Consider the following 16836-nt stretch of genomic DNA (forward strand, 5'->3'; position numbering starts at 1 on the left):
CAGCCTCTGGTGCAAAGGAGGATGCAGGAGAATTGGCTCTCCCCAGCGTGACTCTGGGTTATTTTCCCACCTGGTTCTCTTGTGGAAGATGAGCATAGAAGTACAACAAAGATGTGGCTAGGAGTGTGTCCATGTAGATATTTTCAGAGGCTCTGCAAGGTCTCCCGAGCACCCCTGCTTCTGGCACCCCAGCCAGGAGTGCTGGAGAAGAGTACTGCCTCTTTAAGGAGATTTGCATAGCAGGGCCTAATTACAGTTGTTGATTCTGATGTTTTCAGTGTTGTTCATATTCCATTAAAGGATAATGCTGCTTAATTTGCAGCAGAGGGTCTCGGTTAACAGTACACCCAATCACAAGGCAGCCCTAATGACACTACTTCCCTACTTCTGGTAACACATAATTAAAAAATCACTTCATTTCCAGTTGTGTGGTTTTCCCCTCTCCCCCAATCTCCTAATTACTTTCTAAGCCATTTCATTATTATCTGTAAATATTTCAGCACTTAGGTCTACTAATGAGTCCATGGAAGAGTTAATACCTTGAGTGGCATAACTGCTTGCCATCCCCTTTCTAGTACTGCATTGCAAGGAATCATTTTCTGCCTTGTATGTATGAGAAGAGGGGCTTTGCTTGTGGTGGGATTATGTTTGTGCTCTGGCTTTGGGGTTGTGGGGCTGACAGGAGAAGTGTAGCACTCAGAAACCCCATGTCAAGCTACAGGAAATTTTTTTCTGGTTTTGATAGCGGGTGTGTTTCTCTCTGCAAATTGTTTTATGTAGCTTAAATCCCACTGAAAGGGCTGTCCTGTTGTCTGGCTAGTCAGAGTGGCTTATGTAGAACTGTGTCTGAGACTGGATCTGTCTGGGATGCCCACACATCTGGAGGAACTGGCTGAAACGGTTGGTTTCTGCCCTGGCTCTACAGGTCTGTGGGAAGTGGTAACACAGCTCCTGCTGCACTTGGGCAAGAGAGGGCAATAGGTCAGGCTGTGACCGCCCTTCGGTGGTGCCTCATCACAAGCCCATCTTGCATGCAGCATGAGGATAGCTTGGTCACTGGGTAAGGGAATATTTGAATTTCCCAGAAGACCTGTGCACAGATGTCTACCACAGCTCCGTGGCTGCAGGCAAGAGGATGTGAGGTGACATGTGACCTGATGCTCATGGTAAAATGGGGAATCTGTTCTCTAATCCAAGCACCTCTCTGGTCTAAAAAGCTACTATACAAATGCTGCTTTCTCTCATCATAGACCTGGTTCCTGTACCTGTCTGGTATCTTGGGTATTCAAATTCACTTGGGTTTTTCAGCTGAGCACTCAGAGCTGACAGAGTGATGGAGGAGTGAGCTGGAGTAGCTTTCCTGCCTATTTGTTGCATGGGCTTGATTGCTATGTTCTTTGTATGGTCAATCAGTAACACCTTATGCAAGCCCACTGGGAGCCTACTGATGGTCTCTGAAGGCATTATTTGGAATAACCAGAAATAATTGTATAACTAGGGGGTAATTAACTTCCAGGAATTAAAGAATCAAGCTTAGACTGCACTACTCCTAGGGGTGAGTCCATAAGGCTGGGAGTTAGAGAAATCTATTCTCCTCTAACCATCTGAGCATATGTGACTTGGAAATCCTTGATACTTGGGGAATGTGAGGCTGCTTCAAATCACATCCATGCATTTCTAGGCAACTCTTTAACATCAGATAAGGGAGGAGGTCTTGAATGTGGTCCTCACCGAGTCCATTTTTATTTCAGGTAACCCTGTCACAGTGGGAATGAGCATCCATATCTCCAGCATTGACCAGATCTCTGAAGTCAACATGGTAAGTTTGGAAAGAAAAAAAAAAAAAAAAAGCCTAATAAACTGTTCTCCCATTTTCTGGTTGAGATGTGCTTCCAAGACAATGGCTCCTTGGAGCCACCTGAGATCCCAGGGTACACTTCTGAAAAGGAGGGTAGTCACACCCCTGCTTCCTTCACCTCCTACTACAGATGTTCCCTGCAGCTGGGAAGTTGTTGGAGAAGGAATGACCTTTGTTTGGTGCTGAAGAAGTATTTTTTTTCTACTGCTTTGGACACAGAATTTTGAGGGGTGATGGAAACTCTAATTCAAGACAGAATTCTTCCTCACTAAGGCATAAGGAATTCAAGGGTAATTTCTTGATGTGATGAAAAAGAAAACCAAACACTTAACTGGGCAGTAGGAAATGAGGTTTTTTTTCCAAATTTCCTTCTCAGCATAGTGGTTTCAGTCTGAACCTTGCTCCTTCCACCTGCTGAGTGGCCTGTGTCACTGGGACTGACTGTCCGTTGTCCCCACAACCTCACTCCAACCCCAGGCTGAAACAATCACTGAAACACTTGCAAGACAGGTATGGCATGTGGGACCTCTGCGGTACACACCTATCCATGGTGATGGTACTTGTGATGTGGTTGGACATGCTGAAAGGCTGTAGTTCACTTCCTAATGCGGGGTAAATTCTAGTAGTGTTAGTGACTGTCCATACAGGCACACTGAAGTATCCCGGGTGTTATCTGTGAATATGTGGATGGGAGGATCTCTGCTGACATCTCTGGGGCTAGTGGCATCTTATCCAGAGTAGATTCTCATCCTTTATACTTCTGTGCTGGTTGCACAGACACCTCTATCAGTCATTAATGCTTATGCCTGAAAAGAGTAGATGCGAATTGTATTTTTCAGTCGACACAAAGGCAGTGGTGGTTTTGCAGTCAGCCTATGCCTGCCAAGTTGAAAAACAGTCAGTGGCTTTTCATGTTTGCCGGTGGTAATTTGACATTTCTTTGGATATCTGTACTGGAAAGGGAGGCATCTAATGGTTACCTGGTTTTGGTTGGCATTGATAGACTGGAACTTTTCATACCACTGAGAAGAAAAAGTTTATCTGCTCACAAAGCAATTGTTTGGGGTGAAATTTGTTGATTATATTGGTCATGGTTTGAGTACACATCCAGGCCTGTGATATCTGTCTCTCAGAAGCCCTTAGCACCCAGCAGAGGACATGGATTGAGCTCATCATTGTCTAATCTTGCCTTCCTCCCTCCTGCCCAGATGCTTTTCCTCCAAACTTCTCTCAAAGAGGCTGCGTGGAGTAGAAGGCTAGTGGGGACTTCCTGGCAGCAGTTGTCTTGTTCCTCAGTTCCTGACCCATGCAGGAGAATCCTAGGCCAGTTTAGAGCTCTTGCTGTTCAAGCCAATTAAAACCTTGGTCTCCCAATGCTCCTGTCCTATTTATCTGTTTCTAGACTCTCCTGCCCTGTTTCTCTGGCTCACCAGCTATTCTGCTGTTGCATGGCAGGGAGGAGGGGAGACAATCTGACTAGCCGTTTTGGTTTCCACACTGCTTGAAAGTCCTGAATGCCTATGTTGATATGACCCAGGGTAAAGGGCCAACCATGAACCTTCAGGTTCTCATATGGAACACTTTCTTTTGCAGACTCTCTGCTATCATCCCACCATTACCAGAATTATCTGCACAGCATGTTACACCTCAGTCCAGTAACAGTGACACTGGACAGTGTACAGTTGGAAATTCAGGTACAAACCTATGCTCCCATTGCATTGGGTAGCTGTGCTTGAGGTTAAGCTCAACTTAGAAGAGCCAGATGGCTTAACCTAGTTCCATCTATCTTGCCTGTCAAGGCAGAGTTCAATTTTGAGTTATCTCCTCCCCCGGTCTCAACTTGGACCTGAATTTTCCTATGTGGCGAACCAGCTGTCACCCTTCTTGCTAGAGCCAGCATGAACAATTGAGGTCTGGACCTGCAGCTTAAGACCTCAGCTTGCACAAACATAACTGGGAAGGAGGGATTTGGTTCCCAGCTTACCTGTAACAACTGTCCTGATCTTCCTCTGCAGACCTAAGACAGATGAGCACTGCAGGGGCTGGTTCAGGGTGAACCTCCTGCTGGAGATGCGTCCATGGACTATAAAAGCTGATCAAGTGCTTTGTTATACGCCTGTTTTGAGCAGCTGTGGCCAGGCATGTCATGTCCTAGGCTAGTAGCCATTCTCTTAGCAACACTTTTCAACCCTCGCCATGTGAATGCAATGCATTCCCTCCCCAGCGAACACCCGCTTCCCTCTGCCGCAGGCTGGCTGGACCAGATGTGTGTGCTTGGGGCTGGGGAGAAACAGCAACAATAATACCTCTGTGGGGTGCATGAGAGGGCAGGTTTTGGACCTTCCTCCATATGCTGCTCTGGATCTTGCAGCATTTGGGCAGCACTGCTGATGAATGTCAAGTGTTTTGATGGCTGTGGCATGGCTGTAAACAGGCTGGGCAGCAGCATTGTCCATGCCATGCTCCCGCTGATACTGTGAAGATGTGTCACTTCTGGGCTTTTGATTATCCCTCCTGGCTATCTGACTTGGCAAGCACAGTCTCCTGCCCAACCTTCCTACATATATTGGGGGGTGGAGAATGGGGGACAAACTGGCTATATGTGAGAACCTACTCAAGATCAAGATCTATAAGCATGCTGAGGTAGCTTCAGAAAGGGGTAAAAAATCAGAATCATCTTAAAGAACAAACATTTAGGGAGCAGACGATTTCTCATGTGCTATAAGTTTCCAGTCTGAAGGGATTTTATGTGCATCGTTCTTCTGTGTGACAGATGCCCTGGGGAAAGGGCTGTGTCTCACCCCTTCTCTGGACATGGATACGGACAAGAAAAACAAGGCATTTTTTGGCATCAAGTGTGATTGGGAAAGGGACTGTGCAACGAATAAATTAAAGACACAAAAGTGAAGCTCAGTTGTCATGGCAACCAAATAGCTTCTATTGTTCCACAAGGAGTGTTATTACTTACTGCCCCTTGTAGGATAATTAATTAATCCTCAGACATCCTTTCGGGAACAATGGCCCTGGTGCTGGGGCTGGGCAGACTGAGGAGAGCCCCTAGTCCTCCCAGGCCTTTCCCTTGGACCTCTTGGTGTCTGCTGATTGTGTGATGGCAGGGAACAAGTGCTGTCAGTGACTAGCCATTGCATGATTCAAAAAGTTGTTTTCCCCAGGACTTCAGCTGGACGCGATGCTATGGAGAAACACAGCTCCACCCATGACCTAAGGAGCACTCCTTGCCTTCACTCCTATGGGAGCTGTATTCCTGAAATGATTACATGGTGGCATTTCAGTCCTGGAGGATTCAGGGCTCTCTGCAAAGGCAACACAGTTATGTCTTCATGATGGAAGTTCCAAGATGCTCTGATATACAGAATGTTTTGCAGCTGCCTGTACATGCTATGTGTTTCCTGATGCCTTGCTATACAAAGTCAATGCATCTCCATCTCCTTGAAGGCCATGCCCAAATACTGTGCAGCTCAGAAGATGGACTCGTTCCAGGATGCAGAACATTCATAGGTACAGTGCTGGCTTTGTAATGATGTCCCAATGATGACGGACCAAAATTATAGTACTTATTTTTAAAAAATGGCACTTTCTCGTACATTACAGCTGCTGCCTGTGTGTGGTCAGCCGTATTTTCTAGCTCACTTGCTAGAGTAATGCTTTATTACTGTGTACTCCTCTTAGCCCTGCTAAGCAATGCTGAGCTGCAGCCTCTGTTCTTGTCAGTGATTAGAAGGATTATTTGCTGAGCCAAGATCAGTGACATCAATTGAAATGCCTGGGAAAAGATGCCAGGGGCCAGGCCAAATAGGTATTGGGGAGGGCACATCTGATTGGCAGACCCTCTGGGAAGTGCTGATCCATGAAGATGAAAGGCCTAGTTGGAGTCTTTTCATATCCTGTATGAATTCACAACTTGGGGATTTAAAGGCAGGCTGAAAGGAGGAATGGCTTCATAATGATGTTCAGTAGCTCAGATGATCTGCCAAGAATGGAAGGATGGTATCTCCTAGTTCTCCTTAAAGGAAATGGGCTGGATAAGTTTCTGGTAAATGCCATTTTGCTACAGGTGGTTCAACTGCAGTAAGCATGGAAAAACATGCAGGTATCTATAGATACTTGGACAGTGCTATGTTCAGACCCAAGTTACTGAGGAGTCCAGCAGTACTTCTGACCCAGGAGAATGAAGAGTACTGGCAGCGTGGAGCTCCAGTCACCCTGCAGCTGAAGTAGCATGCAGGGTTCTGTCCTTGTGGTATGTGGCCAAAAGTCACCGTCAGCTTAATGCTCAAGTTCAACCAACCTGCCCTGGATCCAGTGCTGGCAGTATTCAGTACCAATGGCCTCCGAAGGAGCTGGAAGTCTTCCCCCATTCCTGCGTGTCCTTTCAACAGACAGCTGAGGACTGGCCTGTTCAGGGCACATTGTACTTGCTGTGTGGTGGGACTAGAGGATAATACTCCCAGCTGTAGCCTTCTCTCTATGTAATCTTTGGGGACGTATTTCTCTAGCACCAGACAGTTCAGACTCCATTCAAGCATTAATGAAATATTTCGATAAGGAAAACAACCAGAAGTTTTGTATACCTTTGAAATAAGAGATGGTTATCCTTCATAACGCTTCAATTTTCCTGCCCTATGATCTGTGAAGTCCTAAGCCTGCTCCCTCCCGTGTTTCTGCACACCATAGACAGCTCAAAGCATCCAGGCATTATAGCTGTGATTTCTTTGTGGCTCCTATAATTTATTCATCCCAAGATGCTCCCCTACATCTGCAATAACATTGTTTCAGTTTGTTATAGCACTAGCTTTAAAGTTTTATAAACCTGGTGACATGTTGAAAAGTTACAAGAGGATTGTTGTAGAGGGCTAGTGTAAGAAGCAAGGCTTCCAAATAGAAATGTTTGCAGGAGTGTATGTGTTACGGGAAGGGTGCCTGTGGGATTGGCAAAATACCTTTTGCTGGGGGACAGTCTGCAGTGCAGATAGGTTAGAGGTTGGTGCAGGATGCTTGGCAAAGCTGACCTCTATGCTTCACTTCGTTGCCTCCTGCTCCCTCCTCCCTGTATCACCTGTTGCCATGCTGCTGTCTTGTCAGAGTGAGTGCACTCGCACTGGCACACTGGGCTGGATCTCTTGGGCGTTGTGGAAGCAAGCATCGTGTCTGTTATTTCCCAACTTCCTAAGGCTTGCTTGAAAAACAAGCTGTCTTGTTTGGCAAAGAAGTTTTCACTGTTCAAGAGAGATGTAAAGCATGTCCCAAGGAAGCGATGAGCTGCAAGGGTTTTTAAATGGTTTTTAACCCAGAAGAAAGTGGATCAGGTTGTGTGTAAGGGTGATCTTGACCAGGGAAGTTCATTCTTCAACCTGTTACACCATCATCAGTGCGGCATCACTCTTCTCACTGTGGCAAATTTTCCATCTATTAGGCATGCTTGAAATAGCCTTTGTCCTGGAATCTGTTCTGATCAGCTTTGCAGTTCTTTTTCCACAGGAATATGAACATGCACTGACTAGCTGAATCTCAGTTTCAGTGTAACACGTGGACAGTGATATATGTGCTTGACTCTGCTGTATGCTGGGGGTAGTTGATGAAAGAAGGCAGTGTGGATGGCCAGGCTCCATACAAGAAGCTTTCTTTGGTACAGAACACAGCAGCCTCTAAGGCAGTACGTTCTCCTGGTCAGAGCTCTTGACCTTTGGGCCCTTTCAGGAAAGAGAAAGGCAGGAAAATGTATATCCATGTGGGATCGCTGATCTGGATGCATGATGTCCAACCCATTCTTGAATTGCTCTGACAGTCAAATTGTGTATGCAAACCCCTGGTTTCCTTGGGGCTGATGCAGCTTTGGCAGCAGCCTCTGAGGACCCTCAGCAGACCCTCTGTATGCCGGCAATAATGGACAGAAACAACTTTGCTGCAATATCCTCCTGAAAAGGATTTCCCATTGGTGTAGATGTCTTGAGCTTTAAAAAGATTTTTAAGAAGAGATTCCTACTATTATACTGTACCTTATACTCCATATATTGCCTTCAAATATATCAGCTGTTTTCTTAGTCTTAAATGACAGTGTTCTGTTGCTATCTCTTTTCAATGGAGAAATGACATACAGATACTTCCCAGTCAGTCTATTCTATGTCCCTGGGTATCCAAAGGTTTTAAAAAAGCAAAGGTTAAAGCATTTAAATCTTACAGTCAGGGGTTTCTGGAGTTATGTGCTATGAGATACAAGTATGACATGACACTCCAGTGCATAGATGTTTCCCTGTAGCCCAGAGTATCTCCAGTCTTGTGACACTGTGGTATCTACATTTGAGTGTGTGTGTAGATACATTACAACTTGGTATTTAAGGCTGCTGAATATTGAAGACTGCCAAAATATGGTAAAACTGAGAGGCAGCTTTGGTGCTGAGCTAATGATGGTATCACGGGGGCTAACCCTGTTGGATTGCTGTGAGCTCCTGGGGTGGTAGTGTTGCAGGTAGCAGAGGATGGTGTGAGGCCTTAGTGCTGGAGAAGGGTCAGATCCTGCCAGTGTGGCATGAGAAGAATGGTACAGCTCTGACTAAGGGTGAAATATCCCCAGGCTCTGTGCTGTCATGGACAGATAGGAGTTATGTGCGCTTTTTTTTTTTTCACATGCTAGGGGCTTCCGTGTGTTGTAATTTAAGGTATTGCAAACTTGCAGCTGAGATGGAAGGTTTCTTCGGAGCTGGCAAGTGTCTGTGCCTTCCTCTGCTGATGCTTGCTTCAGTGCAACTTGGGTCACACAACTATTGTCACTTCCAGTCCTGGTGTGCAGGGCTGCAATGCATTGGATGGCTGTTTCCTTGGGAAACCAAGCAGTGGCAATTCTGTACATGTGAAACAGCATTTTCCTGAGGGGCAGAGTTACCAGGGAATGGAGAGGGCAGTCCTGAAAATCGTTGTGTGCAGTGTCCTGTGCACGCTGCCACCAGTTATGAGGCCATCAGGCCACCTTGGTGGCCTTCCCCTGTCTCTGTTTCTCTGGCAATAGGAAGTAGCTTGTGCATAAACACACAACCACTTGGCTAGTGGAAGAAAAGCAACAGTACCTTGATACTTTTTCCTTCTGCTAGGGGGATGTTTGGAGAAATAAAAGGTAGTTGTAGCAGGATAGGAGAGTAACCTCCAAACCACTCTAGACATAGCAGATTTGAGATGGTCTCTTTTGCAGGGGGGAGGTACAACTGCCTGCTCTGTGGCTCTTCTAGATAGATGGTAAAAGCAGAAATCTACTGAGCTCCTAGAAACATCTTTGCAACAAAGCAGATGTCAAGGACCCATCTTATCTGCCATTGCTAGATTTGAGGTTACTTTGTCTATCCTTGCAGAGGTGAGATCCTGTGACTCCTGAGGCTCAGAGTGACTTTCACCAACCCTGATACAAGTCTCAAAAGTCAAGAATCAGATGTGGATATCTGTTCACACCACATTATGTTTTTCTTTAACAGAAATCCCACTGATTGTGCTGAAAGATCCCTTGGACTAAGGGAGTGTGTGAGGACAAGTAAAGCATCTGGCCTCAGGGGTGCTCTGCAGTGTGATGGTAGCAGGGAGTGGATGCTCAAGTTTAAACAAGCAGTGGTCCCCTTTCTGCCTGAAAGACAAGGATGGGCCTTCCACAGGAGGGTAGGATTCTTTCACAAAATAGTTAAGAATAAAGCAAATTTCTGAAGGGGCCTGAAGTACTCCCTGTTCATTGGTTCTGAAATTGGTTGCAAATAGATTGACCCAGCTTAAAAACTAGAAAATAGGTCAGTGTGACTCATATGTCAATATTTACTGCATTTATGGTAACTTGTAGAAGGAAAAAATCTTATATGTCTTCTGTAATATTTCACAGATTATCCCATTCCTATGACAAAACTCTCCCTATGCCCTTGGTCCTGGTGTTGCTTGACTGCAGAGGCAACCTAGTAAATTCACTACATCTTGGAGTCAAGTTGCTAAGTAACAACCCAAAGATCACCATACAGTCTCTTCGAATGCTGTGGCCAGCTGAAAGCTAGGATCTGAACAAAGCACCAGGAATGCCTTCTGAGACAGAGGTCTCAAGGACCCAGTGCGTGTGTAGCAGAGAAGCAACCTGGTAAAGCAGCAGTCCTGCCAGGTCCCTGCCTCTGTACTGCCTGGAGGAGTCCTCATGGGGAAAGGGACAGCTTGATCGCTTCCCCTTGTGCTGAAGGGCTCTGATATTTTGAACATTAATGATGTCCTTCAATGAAATATTTTTGTTGGCTGAATTGTATGATTTTGCCGTGTACATAGATCAGTAGATGGTGAACCGTTGAAACCTTATGAAACAAGCTCTCACTTGAAGGAAGACTGTGGACTACTGGACTAGAGAATGACTCTCTTTCCCTGAGGCTTTCTCTTCTACCATCCTTATTTCTTCCTAGGGATCTTGTAGCATTCATGTGATATCTTAATGGGAGAATTTGTGGAAAGCTCTTTGTCTGCATAACTGGAAATTCTTGGTTATGGGAAAGCTGTTGGGTAGACTGGCTGATTCATAGCCTAAACCTTGAGTTTTGCAGCATGATTAAAATGTAGTGGCAATGCTTGTTGCAAGTGATTCCCCCCTGTGCATCTTTCCATGATGCTGTTATCCCTAAGGAGCAGCTCTGCAAGTCCTGCAGTATCACAAGTTCAAGCCTCAGGAGGGCTGAGTCAACCCTGCTCCAGTACCGAGAAACAGAGTTCACATGTTTTGCTCACTAGGCAGTTTCCCAAATGAGAACATTTCTGTGCTCTCACTGAAGAGGCTAAGTTCATTCTGCATTTTGTAGGTGACTCCACCCCACAGCAAGAGAGAATTCATGTTGGAGAGGATGAGAGTCCATGGCTATATAGTTTGCAGCATGCTTTAAGCTGAACAGTGCTATGTATTGCAGTGCTCCATCTGTTCCTGTATCAGCCAAGTTATCTTTAGACCTGAACATGTCAGTGTTGTATGGTGGTGGTATGAACTGCTTCAGCTTGCACCCCAGCATTCCTGTAGTAGTTAGAATTGCTACTGCAGAAAACTTTGCCCAGGATAAAAATGTCTTCTTTTTTCCTGCTCAAGTTTTTATTCAGGTTTTTACACAGGCAGAACTCCCACAGCCTTTATATATATATATATATATATTTATATATATATATATATTTATATATATATTTTTATATATATATATATATATATTAAAAAGCTGTCTGCATTTAAGAGCAATGTTCCAAACTGCCACCTGTTTCAATAGCAATGCTGCAGCATTGGAGAGGGTTACTGCAGAATGCTGAAGTATCTTCCCACAAGTAAAAGCTTCATCTGGTTTGATTGAAAACAAAATTAGATCTTGAGAATCTGACCTTCTGACATCCTGTCATATATACATTTAAAGCATCTAGCAATAGGGAATGTATGTGCGCAAGAGTGCCAGTACCTCAATATAGAACCTAGATCCAAATACAAGTGCGTGCGTGTCGTGTTGCTATTTGAATATGTAAATAAATGGGGCTATATATAGCTCTATATGTTATGTACATGTTAAGTGAAGGTGGCAGATACGACAGCTGAATAGCTTTGCTGTTTGTGAATGCTGGTAGAGGCTCCTTGCATGCTCCCTACATCTCTCGTGCTTGCTCCTACCCCTCTCAGCCTTTCTGCTATCACATTTTTCAGGCCTCTGGAGAAGATCGTGTGTGGGGACAGGAGTTGTTAATATTCTGAGTCTGTGCTGAGTTGCTAGGCTACAGAGAAAAATGAACATTCAAGGAAAAGAGATGGTAAAAGGAAGAGGATCTGCTGAGCTCTTTGGAGATCCAGAAAGGTCCTCTAGTCAGATGAAAGGGATCATTTTGGGGAAGGAGGGTGTGCATGCATATGGGATGAAATGTGCCTGCTGCCCTTACACAAGCGGAGTCTCCCGCCAGCATCAGCCAGAAAAATGGCAGAGGGGGGAGTAAAAGGCATGATCCACTGGCCCCTTTCACATCACTGCTTGCCAGGGGTGTGCAGCTGGCCTCCTACTATCTGTGCCAGGGTGCAGTGGGTCACCAGGCTGGAGTATGTCCTCTTATACATCCTTCGCCCTCTTTGCAGGGTGCACTGAGATCCCATCTGAGGCTCTAGTGAAGAGAAAAGCAAACCCAAAACATACCCGCTGCTTACAGGTTGGACCTAATCTTCCTTTTCCACTGCAGCAACCTGCTACCACAGTGTCTCCTTTAACTTCAGTGTGACTGCAGGGGAAGGCAGCCCGTGGCTTGTATCTCCCTGTCCATCCACTTTGATGCATTCCTAGGTCAGATACACAGAGTGTTGACCTTTTTATTCATCAAGAGTTTGCAGCTAAGTTTCAAGAGGACTTGAAGTTTTACAATACACAAGCTCCTGTCTGAGCCTAGTTTTCCCAATTCCCAGTCTAGTTCCTGAACACACCCTCTTCCTTTTCAGCTGTTCCCCCACAATCAGTGTCAGGTATTTAGCTGTGCAAGCTTTGAGCCATCAGACCTACCAGGTGCCTTGTGTTCCACTCTTCTGGAAGGGTGGCTTTGCCCTATGCTCCTGTTCCTGTCTGCAAGATTTCTGTTCCTTTTCAATATTACTGGCTGTATCAGAACCCTCAGAAAAATTAAACAGTGCCTTTGGGTATTTTTATTATCTGGATACTTTATTTACCGAGCTCACATGGGCTCCCTGCCAATAACTTTCAGCTAGCTCTGCAAATAGAGCTCCTTGGCTCCAGGACTGTTGGTCCTGGTACTGCAGAGAGCACTCACTCAGCATGGACAGAGACTGCAGCTTGTTCTCTGCCATCCAGTTGGCCGTGAACTCAAAGTCTGCTTGCTAGCCTGCTGAAATCTCCTTTTTTCTTCATGCATCCTGTAATAAGCTTGACTTATTCAGCAGAATCAGGAGTGTTTCATACAGCTGCAGTTTGAACACTATTGTCAGTTAACTACACCACACCCGTCCATCAGGTTTATGATCCCAGCAACCAAGACTTGGCCTGCTGAAGTGAAAGAATGATGGTGTGGGCTGTATTGTGTGCACTGCTGCTGGTGTCAGCCTGGACTGGTTCCCTTGGCTTTACCCTGGCATAACCAAGGGCAGACTAACCCATGGACAGAGGCAGAGGTAGACTAAACTCATGGTGGTACACTGCCTGGTCAGTACCCTTGACAGTAGAAATTCTTTCCTAGAACAGATCAGTTGGCTACTCCTGTACTTTTTGGTTGTCCCAGCATGACTGTACAGTGCTCTGTTCACACCACAGTTGAGATGGTTGATTGCTAGCCCTTCTCTCTAATAATAACTCAATCTTACTGAGTTTGTCAACTTAGAGGCCACAGATACAGCTATGCAGAATATTCATATGTAGAAGTAGTCACCCCAGATATAGAAATGGGTCTCTGCGCAGAAGTCCTAGGTTTTTCAAATTTAAGAGCTTGCATTCAGTTTGCTTGGGCTTGTTGAAAAGTAGGCCTTGTTTTTCAAACTAGTGTTGCCATCCTCCACCTTTAGCAGACCACCCTTAACCTAACAGAACCCTATTGCCAGAAATGAATTCTGCTCTTCTGCATTTCACCATATTATCTGCTTACTCCCAGTTATCCTTCCTACGTGATCAAACTTTGCTTTCTGCAGGAAATAAACACCATTCTAACCTTTTGGTTAAGCCAGTCTGTGTCAGCCTAGTTGAGGTGATTCTTCCACCCAGGACACATTAGTTGTCTTACAGCATTTGAAGGATTTATTTGCCTCTGGCTGCCTCCTGGGAAATGACATCTTTGTGGCAGTTTTTGGAACCTGGAATATCAAACCTTCCTTCTCTAAGTTAAAACTGTGTCTTTAAAGCACAGTGTGCCTTGATATTGTTGCAGAGTCTCATGGTTTCAGTGCTCAGAGCTGTATATACAACATTTTATTCTGGCGTGTAAAATAGTAATATTGCTTCATTCATAACATGATTCCCCACCTATGCAGCCCCAGACTGCATTGGTGGTCTTGACTACCACAGGGAATCACAAGCTCTATTTAATGTTTTTCCCCAGGGAGAAAAAGTAATTTCTGTTTGTTACACACTTATAGCGCTTGCCTAGAGATACAGGGATCCCACATTGCAGCATGGAGGCAAGTTAGCACCAGTGACTTATTTTTACAGATAAGAGAAAATGAGGCATAGGTGAAAGTGCCCTAAGTCTCCTACAGTTATCGCTGAGTGAGCTGAAATCGATTCCTAGAGGTGTTTATCCTAGAGTACCTAATTCCAGTGGGCTACTAAGCCCCATAACTGCTTCAATTCCACATTCCTCCAGCCTTTTTTCCCTGTGATCTTTACTAGTCAGTGTCTATGCACAGGGCTGCAAAACCTCTCCTTGAGGTAGTCTGACTGGATTGGTGTCCAGTAAAACTCTTGCAAAGTGAAGAGAATATTTCATTTAAATATAAAAAAGATGGAGAAGTAAAGAGTTCTGGGAATGTTTTAGAGGAATTTTTCCACTACCAGGCTCCTCCTGCTAGAAAGCCTACTGAGTGTTAACCGCTTGAAGTGAGCATCCCTCAGCAAGCAAGAGGTAGGAAAGTCACTACAAGGTGAAAATTCTCTGAGGATACATGCAGAGGCTGTGAAGCCCCTTTGAAAAATTTTAGGGAGAATCACTGGTCTTCCAGCATCACCTTTCCCTTGATATAATCCAGTTTTTTTCCGCCATCCTGCTGAGGCCTTTAGAAACCACTGTCTTCACTAGTCACTGTTCAAATGTCTCACTGAAATTTAATTTACTCTAATAGGCTAGTTGTTGCATGTTTAATTAAATACAAAGTGGTTATTAAAACATTTTTGAGCTTTAATAGCTATATATTAGATATGCCTATATGTGCATGGAGGAGGACACGGGCAGCACGTGCTGTAAGGCAGTAAGGGTAGTGCCAGGAAAGCATGAAAAGATGAGTTGGGAGAAGGGAGGAGAAGAGGTGGGATACAGGCACCATGGCTTGTAGGTGTGCAGAGGTACTTGTGTAGCGTACTAGATCAGTGCCGGCAAACAGTGGACAGTAAAGGTGGCGTTTCTGAAAGCACTGTGTTTTCCTGTCATGGGTCAGCAGAAGCCTATGGCAGCATAATCTTGTTTTAAATTACCAGGTACTTCAAAACAGAAAACTTGTTGTCATATAAAATGTCCTCGGCCTCCCTTTCCCAGCTGTGCAATGCATGATCATAACACTTCTCTGAGACTCCACAGAGACAGTGCGTTACCGCTCGCGTGTCTCTCACTGTGGTAATGGGTGACTCTGTGCATACCTAGAGAGGTTAAGAGAATCAACAAAAGGGGCTAAGTAAAGACTTTTCCTTAAGTAAATATGGTAAGAGAGAGAGAGGGGATTTGGGAAATCTTGATGAAGCCATTTGGAGACATCTGATGCACTAGCAGAACGTAGATGTAAGCCATAAACCTGTAAGGATCTCCAGGAGAGGGAAAAACCCGTGTTACCTGCACTGTCTGGGACCCATGTCATTCCTAGGTGTACTGGGTCTGGTTTTCCCCTGTAGCAGCCCTCATGGTACTGTGTTTTATGTTAATTCACTTGGAAAACATATATAGTACTTCTCATGGAGGAAGGGTCAGGTAGCTGCCCTCTCTGCACAGTCCACTCAAGCCGGTCACCTCACTTGCCATTTTTCTGGAAGAAATTACTCAGTTGGGGACTTGTTCGCTTAAACAAGGAGCTCAGCCAACATCTTACCTGTTTTTAGCTCTCCTGCCACTACAGTGAGTTCTTACCAGTTCCCAGCCCATCTAGGATGAGAAAATAGGGTAAGCACCATCGCTTTGACTTTCTGACTGAAAACTGGCCAAATTCACACCTCAGCTTCTTCTGAACTTAATATATGGCCTTGCTTCTCCGGCTTTAGTTGGCTGTCTGGACAAAGCACGCCCTTCTGTGCTGGTTCGACATGGGAAGCTATAGGAACCAAAAATGAGTTTGACCATTTCTCATTAAGTGATTCCTCTCTGGGAAAGACAATTTCTCAGTTTATGATGAGGTTTGTAGTGAAAGCTAGTTGGTGATGCAGAAATGGGAAGGTCAAACAACCCTGCTTTTGGGGGTTGGATGGGCTCCAGGTTTTGCCCAGCTAATAGTTCATGGGGAACTGAGTGAGGAGAACAGACCAGCAGAAATAATATCCAGTAGCTCATAGATTTTATGGCTTAAGAATAGAAACTGCCTGGCATTGTTTTCTAAGAGCTTGCCTAAGGAAGATGTCGTGCTGCAGGTGGTGATTTGGGGATTGCTGTCTGTAACCCTGAACAAGGTTGCTGTTTAGCATGTGCTCATGGAGCAGGTTATGCTCATCCCTGTGCCCATCAGTCCTGGCTTTCTCCTCTTGACCTCTGCTTCAAGCATGACTGGGGCTATTAAGGACATGACATGTGGTGCTGCCTCCTGCTCAGATAGGGCATTGATATAGAGGCTCAGAAGTCTGAAAGCCTTGTTACAGGCAGATCAGTGCCCTTTTGGGTTAGGGCTCAGCCAGATGTGTCCTCTATCTTTCACCTGCAGGACCAGCACCAGTCCAGGTGCTGCAGGGATAGGGCATGTCAGGAGAGAAATAGGACAACACTTGCACGCTCCTAGTTGTTGAGGATATAGCTGATACCTGACCCACTTTCTGGACATTCATTCAGCAATTAAACACATGCAAATTACTAGAAAAGTGGATCAGATTAGTGAGGGGAACATCTCCATGCAAACACTTCTCAGGTCCTGAAGAAAATGAGTTCAAGAGCACAAAGACTCGCAGCACAGAAGGGCATAATGCATATCTTAAACCAACCATTCCTGTCCCCCTCCATTACTGGCAGAGAGATTGCAGGTGGAAAGATTCCCCAGTCAGTGCTGTCATCTGGTTATTCAAGAATAGGAGAGGTGAAAAGAGATTGCGGCTTTCTCACCTGCTAAG

At 45.2% G+C, this 16836-nt stretch overlaps 1 protein-coding gene across 2 annotated transcripts in view; it reads left to right on the top strand.

Annotated features, from left to right (window-relative positions):
* The window catches only part of LOC113480118 (gamma-aminobutyric acid receptor subunit beta-4), a 69389-nt gene that overhangs the window by 20276 nt on the left and 32277 nt on the right, over positions 1 to 16836 (top strand). For both annotated transcript variants that reach the window (XM_026848729.1, XM_026848730.1), the window contains exon 2: positions 1752 to 1819. In XM_026848729.1, the coding sequence (XP_026704530.1) occupies positions 1772 to 1819 (48 nt within the window). In that variant the 5' untranslated portion in view covers positions 1752 to 1771. The remainder of the gene's footprint in view (positions 1 to 1751; positions 1820 to 16836) is intronic.

The sequence above is a fragment of the Athene cunicularia genome, assembly GCF_003259725.1.
Source record: "Athene cunicularia isolate RWA chromosome 4 unlocalized genomic scaffold, athCun1 chr4_part3, whole genome shotgun sequence".
Classification (NCBI taxonomy): domain Eukaryota; kingdom Metazoa; phylum Chordata; class Aves; order Strigiformes; family Strigidae; genus Athene; species Athene cunicularia.